Source organism: Dendrobates tinctorius, unplaced genomic scaffold (genome assembly GCF_039654945.1).
Source record: "Dendrobates tinctorius isolate UK_male_01 unplaced genomic scaffold, ASM3965494v1 ptg000181l, whole genome shotgun sequence".
Lineage (NCBI taxonomy): Eukaryota > Metazoa > Chordata > Amphibia > Anura > Dendrobatidae > Dendrobates > Dendrobates tinctorius.
The window spans coordinates 294048-313187 of record NW_027361848.1 but is presented as its reverse complement, the minus strand read 5'-3'; the positions used below and the strand labels follow the sequence as shown (position 1 = coordinate 313187).

The 19140-nt window shown below is 45.8% G+C and overlaps 1 protein-coding gene across 1 annotated transcript in view; it reads left to right on the top strand.

Moving 5' to 3' along the window:
• LOC141054931 (pecanex-like protein 2) overlaps positions 1-6994 on the top strand; it is a 2173030-nt gene extending 2166036 nt beyond the window's left edge. Inside the window, exon 33 of the mRNA XM_073551818.1 lies at positions 6288-6994. Coding sequence (XP_073407919.1) covers positions 6288-6341 — 54 coding nt within the window. The 3' untranslated portion in view covers positions 6342-6994. The remainder of the gene's footprint in view (positions 1-6287) is intronic.
• The last annotated feature ends 12146 nt before the right edge of the window (positions 6995-19140 follow it).

The following is a 19140-nucleotide window of genomic DNA, read 5'->3' as shown; positions in this document are numbered from 1 at the left end:
GTTTGTCCTGAGTACGCTGGTACCCCATATGTGGGGGGAACCATTGTTTGGGCACACGTCAGGGCTCAGAATGGAAGTAGTGACATTTTGAAATGCAGACTTTGATGGAATGGTCTGCGGTCGTCGTTACGTTTGCAGCTCCCCTGATGTGCCTAAACAGTGGAGACCCCCCACAAGTGACCCCATTTTGGATACTATACCTTCCAAGGAACTTATCTAGATGTCTGGTGAGCACTTTGAACCCCCCAAGTGCTTCACAGAAGTTTATAATGCAGAGACGTGAAAATAAAAAAATCATTTTTTTTCCACAAAAATAAATTTTTAGCCCCAATTTTTTATTTTCCCAAGGGTAACAGGAGAAATTAGACCCCAAAAGTTGTTGTGCAATTTTTCCTGAGTATGCTGATACCCCATATCTTGGGGTTAACCACTGTTTGGGCACATGTTGGGGCTTGGAAGGGAGGGAGCACCGTTTGACTTTTTGAACGCAAAATTGGCTGGAATCAATGGTGGCGCCATGTCGCGTATGGAGACCCCCTGATGTGCCTAAACAGTGGAAACCCCCTCAATTCTAACTCCAACCCTAACCCCAGCAAACCCATAACCACAACCCTAACCCCAACACATCCCTAACCCTAATCCCAACCCTAACCATAACCCTAACCACAAGCCTAACCCTAATCCCAACCCTAACCCCAACACACCCCTAACCCTAATCTTAACCCTAATTCCAACCCTAACCCTAATTCCAACCCTAACCCTAATTCCAACCCTAACCCTAATTGCAACCCTAACCCTAATTCCACCCTAACCCTAATTCCAACCCTAACCCTAATTCTAACCCTAGCCCTAATGGAAAAAAATAAATAAAAATATTTTCTTTATTTTATTAGTTGTGCCTATCTATGGAGGTGATAAAGGGGGGGGTTATTTACTTTTATTTTATTTTGATCACTGTGAGAGTTTCACAGTAATCAAAATGAATGAATGGAATCTGCAGCCGGCAGATTCGATCGGGCGCACTGCGCATGCACCCGCCTTTTTACAAGATGGCGGTATCGCGGGACACCGGGAGCGATAGCGGCACTCGCAAGGTACCGGGGGGAGGGGGGTGATCAGAGGCTGGAGGGGAGCGAAGGGAAGGGGAGGGGGGGCCGATTTTGACGGCGTGGCTACCGATCGGTGCCATCAGTCGGTGGCGGCAGCCGATCGGCACCGTCAGTCAGTGGGGGGGTCGGATCCGTGTCTCCAGCCATGTCCGATGCTATTTCAGCATCGGCCATGGCTGGTTTGTAATATTTCATCAATTTTCATTGATGAAATATTACTATCGCTCTGATTTGCTGTTTCACTTTTAACAGCCGATCAGAGCGATCGTAGCCACGTGGGAGCGAAGCCACGCCCCCTGTGGTGAAGTACAAAGCCCCCTGTATCTGCGGGTCGGGTGACCTTTCATTGACCCCGGTCACCCAACCCGCAGGGGGACTTTAAAGTCATGACACAGCATATGCGTCATGGGTCGGATTGGCACCGACTTTCATGACGCATACGCTGTGTCATAGGTTGGGAAGGGGTTAAGGGGTGTGGCCATTAGAGCCCTGCACCAGTAGACATCACCTGGTACATTGATGGTTTAAGGGTATTGGCTGCTAGGGTTCCCTAATCTGACTCCTATTATTTGGGGTCAATCTGTTTGAGGATCAGTCTCTAGTAACTAAGCTGTTGACACCCTACGTCTCCTTCCACACTCGAGGTTTGCTTTCTCCCTTCCAGTCATTTTCTCCTCCTGCCACAAGTCACCCAATGCACACCACCTTGAAATCCTTCAGACTATATCTCCGTTCTTTACTGCACACTAGGTCTTAATTGACATTCTATCAACAACTGTCTCTGTTCCTAGCAGCTTACCCTACCCACTGTGGGCTAGTCCCAACATTAACAGTCTCTGATCCTGCAGTCTGTTGCTGGGCACACTTATCCATTCACACAGTTCTATGTAAACATCATAACACCTGTGTCTAACATGCATTACATTACTATACATTGTAATTTGTTACATTATCACATCCTACATTATACATTATCAACATTCCCTATAAAAGTGCTACACACTATGCATATTAGACTTCACATTACTATATTACTATAAATTACACAGGAATATATTACATTTCACATGGCACATTACATCATGATATTGAGAAAGATGCAGGACACTGTTCATAATACACAACATTGACATGATTGGTGTCTTCAGGGGTAGGAACGTGACAGCCATAGCTCACCACTTTTAGGCCTGTTTCACACATACATTTTTTACATCAGCTGCAATCCGCGAAAATGGCGGGACACGGATCCGCAACCGCTTTCAAAGGAACGTGTGTTACCGGACCGTTACTTTGACGGATCCGGGGAAGGCTGAAATTTAAAGGAACCCGTGCCCGGGGAAGAGAGAGAGAGAGCGAGAGAGAGAGAGATTTTTACCAGCCGCCAGAATGGGATTTAGGCTGGAGTCACACACAACCATTAAAAAAACGGTCCCATTTTAAAGGTCCGAAATCGCACAAAGGTATCTTAACCATTGATCCATTTTTGATGCAATTTTTCTTAATTGATGCAATTTTAATCGCATGTAAGGATCCGTTTGACATCCGTCTGGCGAGATTTTCTCGCAGGATAGCTAAATGGACATATAATGGAGCCCAATGACAGGTTTCCCCACAAAAAGAATGAATAGATCTAGACATATATATATATATATATATATATATACACTCACTGGCCACTTTATTAGGTACACCATGCTAGTAACGGGTTGGACCCCCTTTTGCCTTCAGAACTGCCTCAATTCTTCGTGGCAGAGATTCAACAAGGTGCTGGAAGCATTCCTCAGAGATTTTGGACCATATTGACATGATGGCATCACACAGTTGGCGCAGATTTGTCGGCTGCACATCCCTGATGCGAATCTCCCGTTCCACCACATCCCAAAGATGCTCTATTGGATTGAGATCTGGTGACTGAGGAGGCCATTTGAGTACAGTGAACTCATTGTCATGTTCAAGAAACCAATCTGAGATGATTCGAGCTTTATGACATGGCGCATTATCCTGCTGAAAGTAGCCATCAGATGTTGGGTACATTGTGGTCATAAAGGGATGGACATGGTCAGCAACAATACTCAGGTAGGCTGTGGCGTTGCAACGATGCTCAATTGGTACCAAGGGGCCCAAAGAGTGCCAAGAAAAAATTCCCCACACCATGACACCACCACCACCAGCCTGAACCATTGATACAAGGCTGGATGGATCCATGCTTTCATGTTGTTTACGCCAAATTCTGACCCTACCATCCGAATGTCGCAGCAGAAATCGAGACTCATCAGACCAGGCAAGGTTTTTCCAATCTTCTACTGTCCAATTTCGATGAGCTTGTGCAAATTGTAGCCTCAGTTTCCTGTTCTTAGCTGAGAGGAGTGGTACCCAGTGTGGTCTTCTGCTGCTGTAGCCCATCTGCCTCAAAGTTCGACGCACTGTGCGTTCAGAGATGCTCTTCTGCCTACCTTGGTTGTAACGGGTGGCAATTTGAGTCACTGTTGCCTTTCTATCAGCTCGAAGCAGTATGCCCATTCTCCTCTGACCTCTGGCATCAACAAGGCATTTCCGGCCACAGAACTGCCGCTCACTGGATTTTTTTTCTTTTTCGGACCATTCTCTGTAAACCCTAGAGATGGTTGTGCGTGAAAATCCCAGTAGATCAGCAGTTTCTGAAATACTCAGACCAGCCCTTCTGGCACCAACAATCATGCCACGTTCAAAGGCACTCAAATCACCTTTCTTCCCCATACTGATGCTCGGTTTGAACTGCAGGAGATTGTCTTGACCATGTCTACATGCCTAAATGCACTGAGTTGCCGCCATGTGATTGGCTGATTAGAAATTAAGTCTTAACACACAGTTGGACAGGTGTACCTAATAAAGTGTCCAGTGAGTGTATATATATATATATATTTTATACATGTCATAGAGACACATTAATATATATATTACAAATTCATACAGTTCATCATAGCAGAATAGCCGTAGAAACATTTGCCGGCTTTTGTATAATTATTCTCCTGCCCGACATGAAATGACACATGGTTTACATATAGTTAACCATTTCATTTTTTTTTGTTATGTCTATCACAATTAATTAGATGAGGGTTTGTGGGTAAAATTTTGGACTTGTAGGGGTTAATTTAAGGGGTTAATTCGTTGTATTAAATTGCAGGGACTCCTGCTGACGTCACTGAGGCTGCAGGGAGTCCCCGTAATTTCATACAACGAATTAACGCCTTAAATTAACCCCTACAAGTCCAAAATTTTACCCACAAACCCTCATCTAATTAATTGTGATAGACATAACAAAAAAAACATGAAATGAAAAGGTTAACTATATGTAAACCATGTGTCATTTCATGTCGGGCAGGAGAATGATTATACAAAAGCCGGCAAATGTTTCTGCGGCTATTCTGCTATGATGAACTGTATGAATTTGTAATATATATATTAATGTGTCTCTATGACATGTATAATATATATATATATATATATATATATATGTGTCTAGATCTATTCATTCTTTATTTAACCGGTCTCTGTGATTTTACTCTATTGGAAGAATTGCCGGCTTTTGCAATAGGACACCAGGTGCGATTTTATCGCAAGTCACACATCTAGTCTGTTTTTAGTCCCATTTTTTCTCGCCCCCATAGACTTCTATTGTCGAATCCGATCCGAAAATCGGTGACAATCGCAGCATGCTGCGATTGTCTCGGTCTGAGGATCGGATTCGATCAAAAATCGCATGATGTGAGCTGCCCCATAGAATAACAAGGGTTCGAATGCAATGCGATTTTTTATCGCATTGCATTCGTCCGATTTAATCGCCAGTGTGACTCCGGCCTTAGGGTTAAATTTCCGGCAAAGGCAATTCTTCCGGGCATGCGCAGTGACAAATGCGGATCCAGCCAGCCTAAAAAACGTTTCATTGTCCGTCCTGTCATGTCAGTGGACGCCAAAATGTTGGCGGATCTGTAAAAAAACTGTTCCAATGGATGACCATCCGTCAAGATCCGCCGATAATGCAAATCAATGGGAAAAAAACGGATCCGCCAAGAAAAATGGCGGATCCGTTTTTTTAGCAAAACGGCGGATTTTGACTGATGGAGACAAACGGATGTGTGAAAGAGGCCTTAAAGTTACACAGGAGGACTAAATGGCATGAGACAACTAGTCCTGTAGTGATAATCTCCTGCTGATGAAACACTGATTTTATTGAAACATCAAAACACAGCCCAGCACATGACACATTCCTTCTATATCATGGTTCTCTCAGATTACAAAGCAAACAACCTGGTGACAGATTCCCCTTAGAGTTGGGTACAAAAATTGGATGACAAATATTAATCATCCTGCAAAGTACAAATACTTTTTACATCAATAAAAAAAAATGATGGCTCCTGGAAAGCGATGATGAATAAACTAAAAAAGATGTTTGCCCATTGAAGGGGTTGTCCAGTCTAAAATGGTAAGTCTAGAATCACTAAGTGTAACTGCAGACATATGAATCCCCCCAGCGCACGCACTGTGATCAGAAACCAGAGAGTCCTGGCAGAGTACAGTGTGTGCGCTAGGGAGAATCAGAAGTCTGCAGTCATTTTAGACCAGATAGCCCCTTTAAGTCCTAATTAGGTTTAGTCCTTAAGGGACAAAACTAATTTTTGCCTCATTTTTGGGTGGACAGATGAAGCTTGGTTTTTCTCTTTTGTCATTGCAGTGCAATATATACTTTAATTATATGCCTAGCTACAATCATACAGCCAGTCTGGGAGTCATGTTGCCCGTGGTCGGTGGTTGGGGCAGAATGAATTGTCTGACAGGTTCACGATAATTGCACTCACTGGTGCATTGATTTAACAGAATGTATGACATTACCCTTCTTATTTCTTCTCTTCGGTTTTATGAGAGAGAGATCATTTTAATTTTCTTTTTTTTAAGTTACGGTATATGGTATTTTGTTACCCTCTTTTCTCCAAACCAGGCTTCTTGATAAATGAAAAACTTAGAACATAGTTTAAAATACAGATATTGGTTAATTGCCAAAAATACACTGCATCTAAAATTTTATTTATAAATGTAAACATGTGTATTTCATAATGACATAAAAATAGTAAAGACTGACAGCACAATATTCCTAGTGGGTTATAAATGACTAAATAACTATTGGATGTTTTTTTCTTTCAGAATATCTACAATACCATTGACATTGATGATCCTACAACTCCAGGTCAAAAATAAGAATTTGAGGACGAGTCTTCCTACCTCAAATAGTGAAAGAAACTATTACACTCTGAAAATACAACATAGAATTTAGAGTGACTCATCTTTCTCCACAGGTTACACCTATCTATATAAAACTGATGACAACCTAGTGAATTAATTACGGCTATGGGGTGAAGGATACACATGAACCTGCATGTAGAAAATCCACAGCATAATGCAGTTCCAGTTAGAGGGTATCTGTCGTTTACATCAACCCTCCTAAGCCTTCTATACGGGCATGGAGGTCATAGTAAACGGAATAAAATGATACCTTGATATCTGCAATCCGATGTCTTATTCCAGAGAAATCCATTACTTTCTATATGTAAATGAGCTGTTCCATGCTGTCAACTGCAAAATCCATATGTAAGAGAAATCTGCTAAAATCTTTTAGCTTTACACATGCATGAATATTGATGTAGTATATAGTGATGTTCTGCTCACAAAACATAAGCAATACTAATATTGACAATAATTCATGTATTTAATTTTAGTTATTTGATACAAGGGTTTGGATTATGGTTTGTGAACGCAATATTTTTTTCAGTTGTATGCACTGTGATTCCCCCCTGAAAAAGCGCTAAATAAATGCTCAATGAACATATACAGTGGGGAAAAAAAGATTTTGTCAGCCACCAATTGTGCAAGTTCTCCCACTTAAAAAGATGAGAGAGGCCTGTATTTGACATCATAGATAGACCACAACTATAAGAGTCAAAATGAGAAAACAAATCCAGAAAAATCACCTTGTCTGATTTGGAAGGGTTTATTTTGCAAATTATGGTGGAAAATAAGCATTTGGTCTAGAGGCGTAGCTAGGGTTTCGGTTCAGGGGGGGGGGGGGGCGAAACTTCTGAGTGGGCCCCTAACTAGAGAACCTCAGCAGATGACCGCGCTGTTGCCAAAAATAATCTATATGTAAAAAGACCAGTATTGATATTACCACCATATGGTCAGTGGTAAATAATACCAGTCCTACAGAACATATAGCATACATACAGCAAAGTTGCAGATAATGACTTACTGCTGATGTTCTTTCTGATGGAATCGTTCACTTTTCATGTCTTTTCCATCTGACCCAGACCGACATGAAGACTCCTCCAGCCAGGACTCGGCTACAGAGAATACAACAAAGACACGTTTCACTTCTCATATTTTCATCACTGTCACCAAATGGACTATTCCCAACCTGCACAAACTGCTCATCCTGCTGATACCCGAATACTGAGCCGCTGCTACCGTATGTGTCCCTATTACTGCACCTGATACCCCAATACGGAGCCGCTGCTGCCGTATGTGTCCCTATTACTGCACCTGATACCCCAATACTGAGCCGCTGCTGCGATATGTGTCCCTATTACTGCACCTGATACCCCAATACTGAGCCGCTGCTACCGTATGTGTCCCTATTACTGCACCTGATACCCCAATGCTGAGCCGCTGCTGCCATATGTGTGTCCCTATTACTGCACTTGATACCCCAATACTGAGCCGCTGCTGTATTATGTGTCCCTATTACTGCACCTGATACCCCATTAATGAGCCATTGCTGCCATATGTGTCCCTATTACTGCACCTGATACCTCAATGCTGAGCCGCTTCTGCCGTATGTGTCCCTATTACTGCACCTGATACCCCAATGCTAAGCCGCCACTGCTGCTGTATGTGTCCCTATTACTGCACCTGATACCCCAATACTGAGCCGCTGCTGCCGTATGTGTCCCTATTACTGCACCTGATACCCCAATACTGAGCCACTGCTGCCATATGTGTCCCTATTACTGCACCTGATACCCCAATGCTGAGCCGCTTCTGCCGTATGTGTCCCTATTACTGCACCTGATACCCCAATGCTGAGCCGCCACTGCTGCTGTATGTGTCCCTATTACTGCATCTGATACCCCAATGCTGAGCCGCTGCTGCCATATGTGTCCCTATTACTGCACCTGATACCGCAATCCTGAGCCGCCACTGCTGCTGTATGTGTCCCTATTACTGCACCTGATACCCCAATGCTGAGCCGCCACTGCTGCTGTATGTGTCCCTATTACTGCACCTGATACCCCAATACTGAGCCGCTGCTGCCATATGTGTCCCTATTACTGCACCTGATACCACAATCCTGAGCCGCCACTGCTGCCGTATGTGTCCCTATAACTGCACCTGATACCCCAATGCTCAGCCGCTGCTGCCATATGTGTCCCTATTACTGCACCTGATACCCCAATGCTGAGCCGCCACTGCTGCTGTATGTGTCCCTATTGCTGCACCTGATACCCCAATGCTGAGCCACTGCTGCCATATATGTCCCTATTACTGCACCTGATACCCCAATGCTGAGCCACCACTGCTGCTGTATGTGTCCCTATTACTGCACCTGATACCCCAATACTGAGCCGCTGCTGCCATGTGTCCCTATTACTGCACCTGATACCACAATCCTGAGTCGCCACTGCTGCTGTGTGTGTCCCTATAACTGCACCTGATACCCCAATGCTCAGCCGCTGCTGCCGTATGTGTCCCTATTACTGCACGTGATACCCCAATGCTGAGCCACCACTGCTGCTGTATGTGTCTCTAATACTGCACCTGATACCCCAATGCTGAGCCGCTGCTGCCATATGTGTCCCTATTACTGCACCTGATACCGCAATCCTGAGCCGCCACTGCTGCTGTATGTGTCCCTATTACTGCACCTGATACAGCAGCAGTGGTGGCTCAGCATTGGGGTATCAGGTGCAGTAATAGGGACACATATGGCAGCAGTGGCTCAGCATTGGGGTATCAGGTGCAGTAATAGGGACACATATGGCAGCAGCGGCTGAGCATTGGGGTATCAGGTGCAGTAATAGGGACACATATGGCAGCAGTGGCTCAGCATTGGGGTATCAGGTGCAGTAATAGGGACACATATGGCAGCAGCGGCTGAGCATTGGGGTATCAGGTGCAGTTATAGGGACACATACAGCAGCTGTGGCGGCTCAGGATTGTGGTATCAGGAGCAGTAATAGGGACACATATGGCAGCAGCGGCTCAGTATTTGGGTATCAGGTGCAGTAATAGGGACACATACAGCAGCAGTGGTGGCTCAGCATTGGGGTATGTGTCCCTATTACTGCACCTGATACCCAAATACTGAGCCGCTGCTGCCATATGTGTCCCTATTACTGCTCCTGATACCACAATCCTGAGCCGCCACAGCTGCTGTATGTGTCCCTATAACTGCACCTGATACCCCAATGCTCAGCCGCTGCTGCCATATGTGTCCCTATTACTGCACCTGATACCCCAATGCTGAGCCACTGCTGCCATATGTGTCCCTATTACTGCACCTGATACCCCAATGCTGAGCCGCTGCTGCCGTATGTGTCCATATTACTGCACCTATCATGTGGTTCTGTGTGACCTCTAAATTCTAAAGAAACTTTCTCAAAAATAGTAATGCCTGGTGCAAGTGCCCTAGAAAACAGGGCCCACATTTTGTCCTCTAGAATGTAATATTGCCCTGTGTGTGCCCTTTTGACAGTTACAGTTCCCCTATAACAATAAGTGCCCACTTTACATTTAGTAATGTCCCAAGTCTCCCCCCTGTAGGCAGCCTATTATAATGCACTCCCCAAAGGCTGCCTATTATAATGCACTCCCAATAGGCAGCCTATTATAATGCACCCCCATAGGCAGCCTATTATAATGCACTCCCCATAGGCAGCCTATTGTAATTCACTCCCCATAGGCAGCCTATTATAATGCACTCCCCATAGGCAGCCTATTATAATGCAATCCCCATAGGCAGCCCATTATAATGCACTCCCCATAGGCAGCCTTTTATAATGAGCTCCCCATAGGCAGCCTTTCTATTAAAATGCACCCCCATTACAAAAAAATATTAAATCCAGTACTCACCTCTCTTCCTCTGGGCTCCTGCGCTTCTCCCTGCTCTCCCGCTCATCTCCAGCCCATCTGAAGTTTGCTAGAGAGCATTTGGATTATCCAGAAGAGTATTGGGAGAATGTCAAATAGTCTGATGAAACCAAAGTAGAACTGTTTGGAAGAAACGAAACTCATCGTGTTTGGAGGAGACAGAATGCCGAGTTGCATCCAAAGAACACCATACCTATTGTAAAGCATGAAGGTGGAAACATCATGCTTTGGGGCTGTTTCTCTGCAAAGGGACCAGGATGAGTGATCCATGTACATTAGGGTGACCGCAAAAAATCGATGTCGGAATTTTGTCCGTCTGAACCCCACAAAACGATTCCCCTTTCCAGATATTGAGATAGCCAAAATTTGAGCTCGATCAAACGACGTTAACCCGTGCCGCTCGTCGCTCAAAGTTTGAAAAAATCCAAATTGAGGTATTTTAAGATTTAGGTATTTTGCATAGTCTGTTAGACTATAAAGAATGTGACAACAACATTGCAGAAATAGCCCTGACCAAATTTTCGAACCATTTGTGGTATTTGAATGCAGAGTTGGTGGGATTATCGTTTTTTGATCCCACCATTACAGACAATGAAAAGTTGTTAATGGCTAATAAATTGCTCAGTAGCACAGATGAACCATCAGAGCACGCTAGGGTTGTAAATCCAAAAGTTAGGAAAGAAAAATTAAAAGAGGTAGGAAGTAACCGACTTTAACGACCTTCTGACAAAAGATGAAGAACAAAAGCAATATGTCCTGCAAGTTGTAAGCAAATGCCGAGCATTATATTCTGACGTTTCAAAAACTACTTTAACAAAAGCTCTAGAATAGATTAGATAACTATGTAAAATTATCAACTCATGTAGGTTAGCGTGCTCTGATGGTTCATCTGTGCTACTGAGCAATTTATTAGCCATTAACAACTTTTCATTGTCTGTAATGGTGGGATCAAAAAACGATAATCCCACCAACTCTGCATTCAAATACCACAAATGGTTCGAAAATTTGGTCAGGGCTATTTCTGCAATGTTGTTGTCACATTCTTTATAGTCTAATAGACTATGCAAAATACCTAAATCTTAAAATACCTCAATTTGGATTTTTTCAAACTTTGAGCAACGAGCGGCATGGGTTAACGTCGTTTGAGCGAGCTGAAATTTTGGCTATCTCAATATCTGGAAAGGGGAATCGTTTTGTGGGGTCCAGATGAACAAGATTCCGACATTTTTTCCCCCCCATATGAGATCCGGTCACCCTAGTGTACATGAAAGAATGAATGGAGCCATGTATCGTGAGATTTTGAGTGCAATCCTCCTTCCATCAGCAAGGGCATTGAAGATGAAACGTGGATGGGTCTTTCAGCATTATAATGATCCCAAGAACACTGCCAGGGTAGCGAAGGAGTGGCTTCATAAGAAGCATATGAAGGTCCTGGAGTAGCCAGTCTCCAGATCTCAACCCCATTGAAAACCTTTGGAGGGATTTGAAAGTCCGTGTTGCCCAGCAACAGGCCCAAAACATCACTGCTCTAGAGGAGATCTGTATGGAGGAATGGGCCAACCAACAGTGTGTGCCAACCTTGTGAAGACTTACAGAAAATGTTTGACCACTGTCATTGACAACAAATGATATATAACAAAATATTGAGATGAACTTTTGTTAATGACCAAATACTTATTTTCCACCATAATTTGCAAATTAAATCTTGCCAAATCAGACAAGATGATTTCTGGATTTGTTTTCTCAATTTGACTATCATAGTTGTGGTCTACCTATGATGTCAATTACAGGCCTCTCTCATCTTCTTAAGTGGGAGAACTTTCACAATTGGTGGCTGACTAAATACTTTTTTCCCCACTGTACATTTCTGTGTAACAATTACTCGCTGTTCATATGTTCAGTCTTTTGAACATCTTTTAACCACTCCAGGTTTGTCAGACCCAAGCGACAAAAATAAGTGAGCAGACCATTCTTCAGGCATTTTTTGCTGTGAAGATGTGATGTCAATATTCTATGCATCTTTTTGAATGTTTTTCCAATGGTTTCCTTATCATTGAACAAAGTTAAAAAATGTCCAGAAAACCAGGGGCGGACACACGGCCAGTTCAACTGTTGAGGTGGGGCTCGGAGGTGAAGAAGAGCCTTTGAATTGGAGGCTAATAATGAGGGCAATCTGGCCAGTTGCTCGGAGCATGAGGTTACGGGGGGCGCATGGTCAGATTGTACTCATCATTAGAAGTGTGCTGGCAAGGAGTGATCCTGAAGCTCCACTGCCTACAGTAGAGAATGCTAGAGGAGCCATGGGAATCCTTCCTCAGCTTTCTGTCCGGCTCTGTGTGAGTGGCGCAAGCAGGTGCTCGTAGCGTAATGTATTCTACCACCGATGTACGTGGGTGAGATGTGTCTGAGGGATGTGAACACGGTTCTGTATAAGCAATAGCAGATAGCGTTAACTCGCCAACTTGTGCTACTGTTCTTGATGAGCTGCACGTGATTAGTCCTGAAGGATGATGCAGTGATGAATTCAACAGGTTTTGTTTACAGTACCTTGATGAGACGAGGTGAGATACCAGGGAAGATAAAGGGATGAAGATGATGTAGGAGTTAGTACTGCAAGTTAGAAGTACGAAGTTAGAGGTATCAAGATAATTCTTTCTCCAGTCCTGAAGCATGTGCTGTCCAAGATGTCACTGACCAAGAAGAAAGAAGTGAGATAAAGATAGGAGTTGCAGAAAGGAAGGTATTATGGGTAAAGCTCAGTAATAATACATGAACAATATAATATAACAACGGCCAGTAGATGGCAGCAAAGTACACAAATACAATAGCTGGAATTAAACCATATAAACTATCTAGTTTTGTATTATCATTTTGTAAAGTAATGTCCTATAATGACAAAGTCTTTGCAAAAGATTTAGTTGACAGCACAGCGTCATTTAGAAAGTCCCCGGTAATGTGAAGAAGACAAAAGAATTGATGCAACGAGGGAACACACGGATACATGAGCTTATTTTCCCCAACACACTGGGGAGATTGGGGAGAGCTCGGAGTGGGGGGGGGGAGTGGGGGGAAGGAAATGACAAGAGGCTTATAGTTAGAAGTGGGGGGAGATGGAGACAGAAGGCCTATAGTGAACAGTGAGGGGGAAGATGGTGACAAGAGGCTTTTAGTGAACAGTGGAGGAGGTGATGCTGAAGTCCCTAATAGCGTCCTCCCTCACCTCTAAAATCAATATAAGGCCCTGATGGCATCTTCTCCCACCCCGTAATTCATTATGATATTGGAGTCTTATAATGAATTAAAGGATGGGAGAGGATGCGATCAGCGGTGTAATGAATTGGGAGGTGTGGGAGGATGCCAAGTATCTCATCACATCCTCCCACACCCACAAATTCATTATAACACCCTGATTACTTTTTCTCCCACCCATCAATTCATTTTGATGCTATTAGGGACTTATAATGAATGAGCAGTACACAGGAACTTTTAATAAATTGTGGGGAAGGACATAGGACTGGGAAGAAGGCTATGTGTACACGTTCAGAATTTGTAGCATAATATCCTTCTGAAAATCCTGATGTGTTGGCAGGAAGAACATTGTGTAATAACCTGCAGGAACGCGGGATGCAGTCACACACGTGGAGGCAGAGCAAGGGTTAAACAGGTTTATTTACAGGGGGAAGTGCTCCACGCAGGGAGTGAGGGATTGTAGGGTGATGTTGAGGAATGGGGCAGAACTGGAAAGTTGGCAGGGTAGGTGAGGGACGAACGAGAGTTCAGTAATAAAGAGGTTAAACTTATCGGACTGTAGTCTTCTGTTGTGAGGAAGTAAAGGGTTCCAACGGTGGTGCGGGTCATCTCATCGCAGTCTCTGATAGGCAGGAATCCAACTGTGGCACCGACAACAGCGGCACATGCAGTCTCTCAAGTCTCTGTCCACGATAAAGAAACAGCCTCCGGGGAAAATAAAAGGATGCTGGGCGGTGAGCGGGGGTCCTGCTCTCACCACCACTCAGACCGTGTCACCACAGGGACAGTGCTGCGCTCCTTGGCCAATCCAGATACTACTCTCAGGGGCTCAGATCTGTCACTGCGCACGCTAGCCTGCACCCACTAACGACTGTCTTAGGCTTGTCAAGGGGGTCTCCTCCGGTCACAGAGGCTGGGGGGTCCACGTTTACACAGAAGGTGCTCACCACGTACTGTCAGTCTGTCTCAGTCCTCAGCAGGAGGTCTCATTTGAGTATGCGGTCACTCTTGGGCAGAGTGGGTGTGGTACTCACTGTCTCCTAGTGTGCGGCACCTGGTTTAGCTCTGCACCTCTGCTCTGCTGGCACAGCTCTGCACACTCCGCTCTGCTGGCACGGCTTCGCACACTCTGCTCTGCTGACACGGCTAATTCCCCCAGCACCACAGCTCCTATTCCGGGCAGCAGCTGCATGGCCTGTCACAGGGCCAGCACTCTCTGGAGGGGGAAGCAGAGCGCGCTCTCCTCTGCACTGCGCACTGCACTTACTTGGCGCCAACTCCGCCTGCAGCGTGCACTTTTCCTTCTCATACCCCTGTGTCAGCGTGCTCTCTCTGGGCTCTCCCCGCCCTCTCCTGTCAGCAGGAAACTCTGTCTCTCTTCTCCTTCCCTCCTGCAGCAGGGGAAGGTCTGCCTCCCTTAGTCTTCCCTCCGGAAACAGAGGATGCAGCCCCTTCAGTTTCAGACCAGGCATGCAGGTACCCACGGTCCAGTGCACCTCCTTACATTCCCCCTCTTTTTGAACTCGCCATTCCACGGGCGAGGTTTCTTCGTACTCCAGGATGCTCACTTGAGGGCCTACAGCTGCCCACAATTTTCGTAATTCCTCCTCTCTGGCGCCAGGTTCTTCCAGTCAGGCTGGTTAAAGATACTCCAATCATCATCTTAATCTTCAACAGCTGCAGAACAAAATACTTCGGACGAACTTAGCTTTGTCTTCTTCTTCTTCTTTTTAGCTTTGCCGCTAACAGACGTTTGATTAGATGGTTCGTCATTTTCTTTGTCATTATTGGAAACTTTAGGGACTCCTTGCACAGGTTCATCCATCTGGGGGCTTAGTACAGGTAATTCTTCTCCATAGCTCCACCTCTCTTTGACAGGAGCATCCTCATCAAAACTAGAATCAGATGGATTAAGACCATGCAGGCCGGACCCTTCGTCATCCACGCCGGTCTCTGCGGGTGTCACTTCCCATGGCTTCTCAGCCACACTCCCTGTCTCACACAGCTGCTTCATCTCTTCCATCCGGTCATGGTCTTGTGAGCCGATGGCTGGCAAACTTTCCACCTCAGGGGAAGATACTAGCGGCCTTTCCTTCTCATTGACGAGAACCGTAGGAGCGTGCATCTCAGGAACACTTGTCACCTTTTCTCTTTTGTCGGTAGCATGGTGGTGATTTATTCCGTTGGACCACTCAGGCAGTCATCCCTTCCTCCTCTTCAGGTCGAATTTCACCGTCGGGACCTCTAGACCCAGGTTGGAGTTCTGCCAGACTTGCCTCCACTCGTCGGGACAGCACAGACATTCGACTGTGGACAGTCGACACCCTCTCTTTCTCTTCTCGGTGTTCGCTATCATGACACTGTCTTGCTCTGAGTGGGGCTCTTCTTCTCCCATCGTACCATTCTCTCCAGGGGCGACATTCCCTCCAATTAGCAGGACCTTTGGAGGGATGAGTGGATCTTTGCCATCGCTCTTCTCGGGTAAGGAAATTTCTAGACAGGTGTCCCACTCTTCTGCATGCCCAGCACCCATGTCTATGCCTGTCTGGTGGGTGCTTTGGTCTGAACCGTCGACCTCGGTGGGAAGCATATCTCACTGGCATTTGCTCCTCACTCCAGGATGTGGGGTTATACTCTGGAGTCGCCACTGAAGCCTTCTTCATGCTCCGCACCTCTCCTCTAACTTCCTTCACCTGCTTCCGTGCATTACCCTGGGATATGACACTGGACCCCAAGACAGCTGTAAGGGCTTCCCCCAGACTCTCGACTTTTTCCCAAATTTTTCTCATTTCCAGCCATAAATCATGGGTCCACATCGGCTATTCTTCATTTGGGCTGGGTACTCCACATTGCTGGACCCTCCCTGTCAAGGTTGCAATCCCCTGCTCCTGCTCGTCTATGCACGCTTCTGCCCCTATCTCAGAGAAAGTCATACTGGGTTTTACTCGCAAGCGCTCCCTCAGAGCCTGCTTCAGCAGCATGTCATGTAGGCCCGTCACTAGCTGGTCTCGCAGCACTACGTCAATGGACCCTACGCCGTCTATACGAGCAATGGCAGTATGCAGTTCCTGCAGTCAATACATAAACTGGGTCACGGTCTCCTCCTCTCTTTGAATACGTCTGAACAGATGCATACGTAATTCTCCTACGTTAGTAGGGTCCCCATACGTCTCCTCAAGTATTACCAACACTTTTCCCAGGGTGTCTCTCATCTGTGGGGGTCGCAACATGACAGATTCCCTGGCCTCCCCATCTAAAGCCATCATAGCCACCTCCGCTTCTAGGACTAGAGTCATGGGATACATCTTCATCACTTCTCTTGCACATTCAATCCAACTCCACAGCGTAGTATCATTCCCCGTGAACTTAGAGATTGTTCAATATTGTCTCCAGCAGTATACTGGCCCTTGGAGCTCCCCCAACCGCTTGGTCTGCCACCCCTGTGTTCGGAGACTGCATCCTGCCGACTACGTCACTTGTAAAACAGTGCCAGGGTTGTAGTCATGTCTGCACAATCCATACTCACTGTGCCAGCCGCTGCTTCTTTCCTGCTGTGTCCCCCATTCTTCCTTGCGTTCAAAAGACAGGAGGCAGAGTCCAAAGCAACTTTAAACAAAATAGAAATATTTTCTTCGGACACAGCACATCCAAAACACTTCCAGCACATTTGTCACAGTACCAGCAATGCATTTTCTTCATCTTTCCCTAACTTCTTCTGCTTCACAGGAATAGGCCACAAAGACATAATGGGACGAGGAGCCCGGTGAAAACGTCACTTCAATATATCTCCATGGAACCAACTTCAGCCCAGACTCGGAAACACTATCTACTGGGTTGTCAACCCCCTTACAGTTATCCTGCCCATGCACTTTCACAGAGGCCCACTCTACTTCTTCTGTACCCAAACGTCTTCTGTATTAAAACTTCTTCTGTAACTTCGTCACTACATTGCTGCATATACTGTGCTCTTAACTCTTTTCTTCTTCCTTAATACTCTCACTATTTCCTTGGATGGCTGGGCTTCTACAGAACGTTGCATGATAGCTGAGCAGCCCAGGCCAGAGGCCACCTGAGCACACACAGGGGTCTGCCCCTGACTGACTATATCCAGGAAATCTCACTACCTTATTCTCCAGCTATCCTTCCTCTAATCACACCTATCCTCAAAAAGCCCTCTCTTGACCAATCCTCTGTATTTAGCTATCGCCCTATATCACTTCTCCCCTATGCCTCAAAACTACTGGAACAACACGTCCATCTTGAACTATCCTCCCACCTCTCTTCTTGCTCCCTCCTTGACCACTTGCAATCTGGCTTCCGGCCACACCACTCCACTAAAACTGCCCTAACTAAGGTCACCAATGACCTACTAGCCGCCAAGGCCAAGCGACACTACTCTGTCCTCCTCTTCCTGGACCTGTCCTCTGCCTTTGACACAGTGGACCATTCCCTATTACTACAGACCCTCTCATCTCTTGCTATCACAGACTTGGCCCTATCTTGGATTGCGTCATACCTAGCAGACTGGACATTCAGCGTCTCCCATTCACACATCACCTCCTCACCGCACCCCCTATCCGTCGGAGTCCCGCGAAGTTCAGTCCAAGGGCCCCTGCTCTTCTCCGTTTACACCTTCGGCCTCGGACAGCTCATAGAATCTCATGGCTTTCAGTATCATCTCTATGCTGATGACACACAGATCTACATCTCTGGACCAGATATCACCTCCCTACTAAACAGAATCCCTCAATGTCTGTCTGCTATTTCATCCTTCTTCCCCAATAGATTTCTAAAACTTAATATAGACAAAACAGAATTAATCATCTTTCGTCCATCTCACGTGACCCCCCCAACGGACCTATCTATTAAAGTAAACGGCTGCCCACTCTCTCCAGTCCCACAAGCTCGCTGCCTTGGGGTTATCCTTGACACTGATCTCTCTTTCAAAGCACATATCCAAGCCCTTTCCACTTCCTGCCGACTTCAACCCTAAAAATATTTCACGGATCCATACATTCCTCAACCAAGAATCTGCAAAAACCCTAGTCCATGCCCTCATCATCTCCTGCCTTGACTACTGCAACCTCCTGCTCTGTGGCCTCCCCTCTAACACTCTCGCACCCCTCCAATCTATTCTTAACTCTGCTGCCCGACTAATCCACCTGTCCCCCCGCTATTCCCCGGCCTCTCCCCTCTGTCAATCCCTGCACTGGCTCCCCATTACCCAAAGACTCCAGTTCAAAATCCTCACCATGACATACAAAGTCATCCACAACCTGAGTCCTCCGTACATCTGTGACCTAGTCACCCGGTACTTACCTGCACGAAACCTCCGATCCTCACAAGATCTCCTTCTGTACTCCCTTCTTATCTCCTCTTCCCACTATCGCATACAAGATTTCTCCCGCACATCCCCCCTACTCTGGAACTCTCTACCATAACATATCAGACTCTCGCCTACCATGGAAACCTTCAAAAAGAACTTGAAGACCTACCTCTTCCGACAAGCCTACAACTTGCAGTAACCACCGATCCACCAAACCGCTGCACGACCAGCTCTACCCTCACCTACTGTATCCTCACCCATCCCGTTGTAGATTGTGAG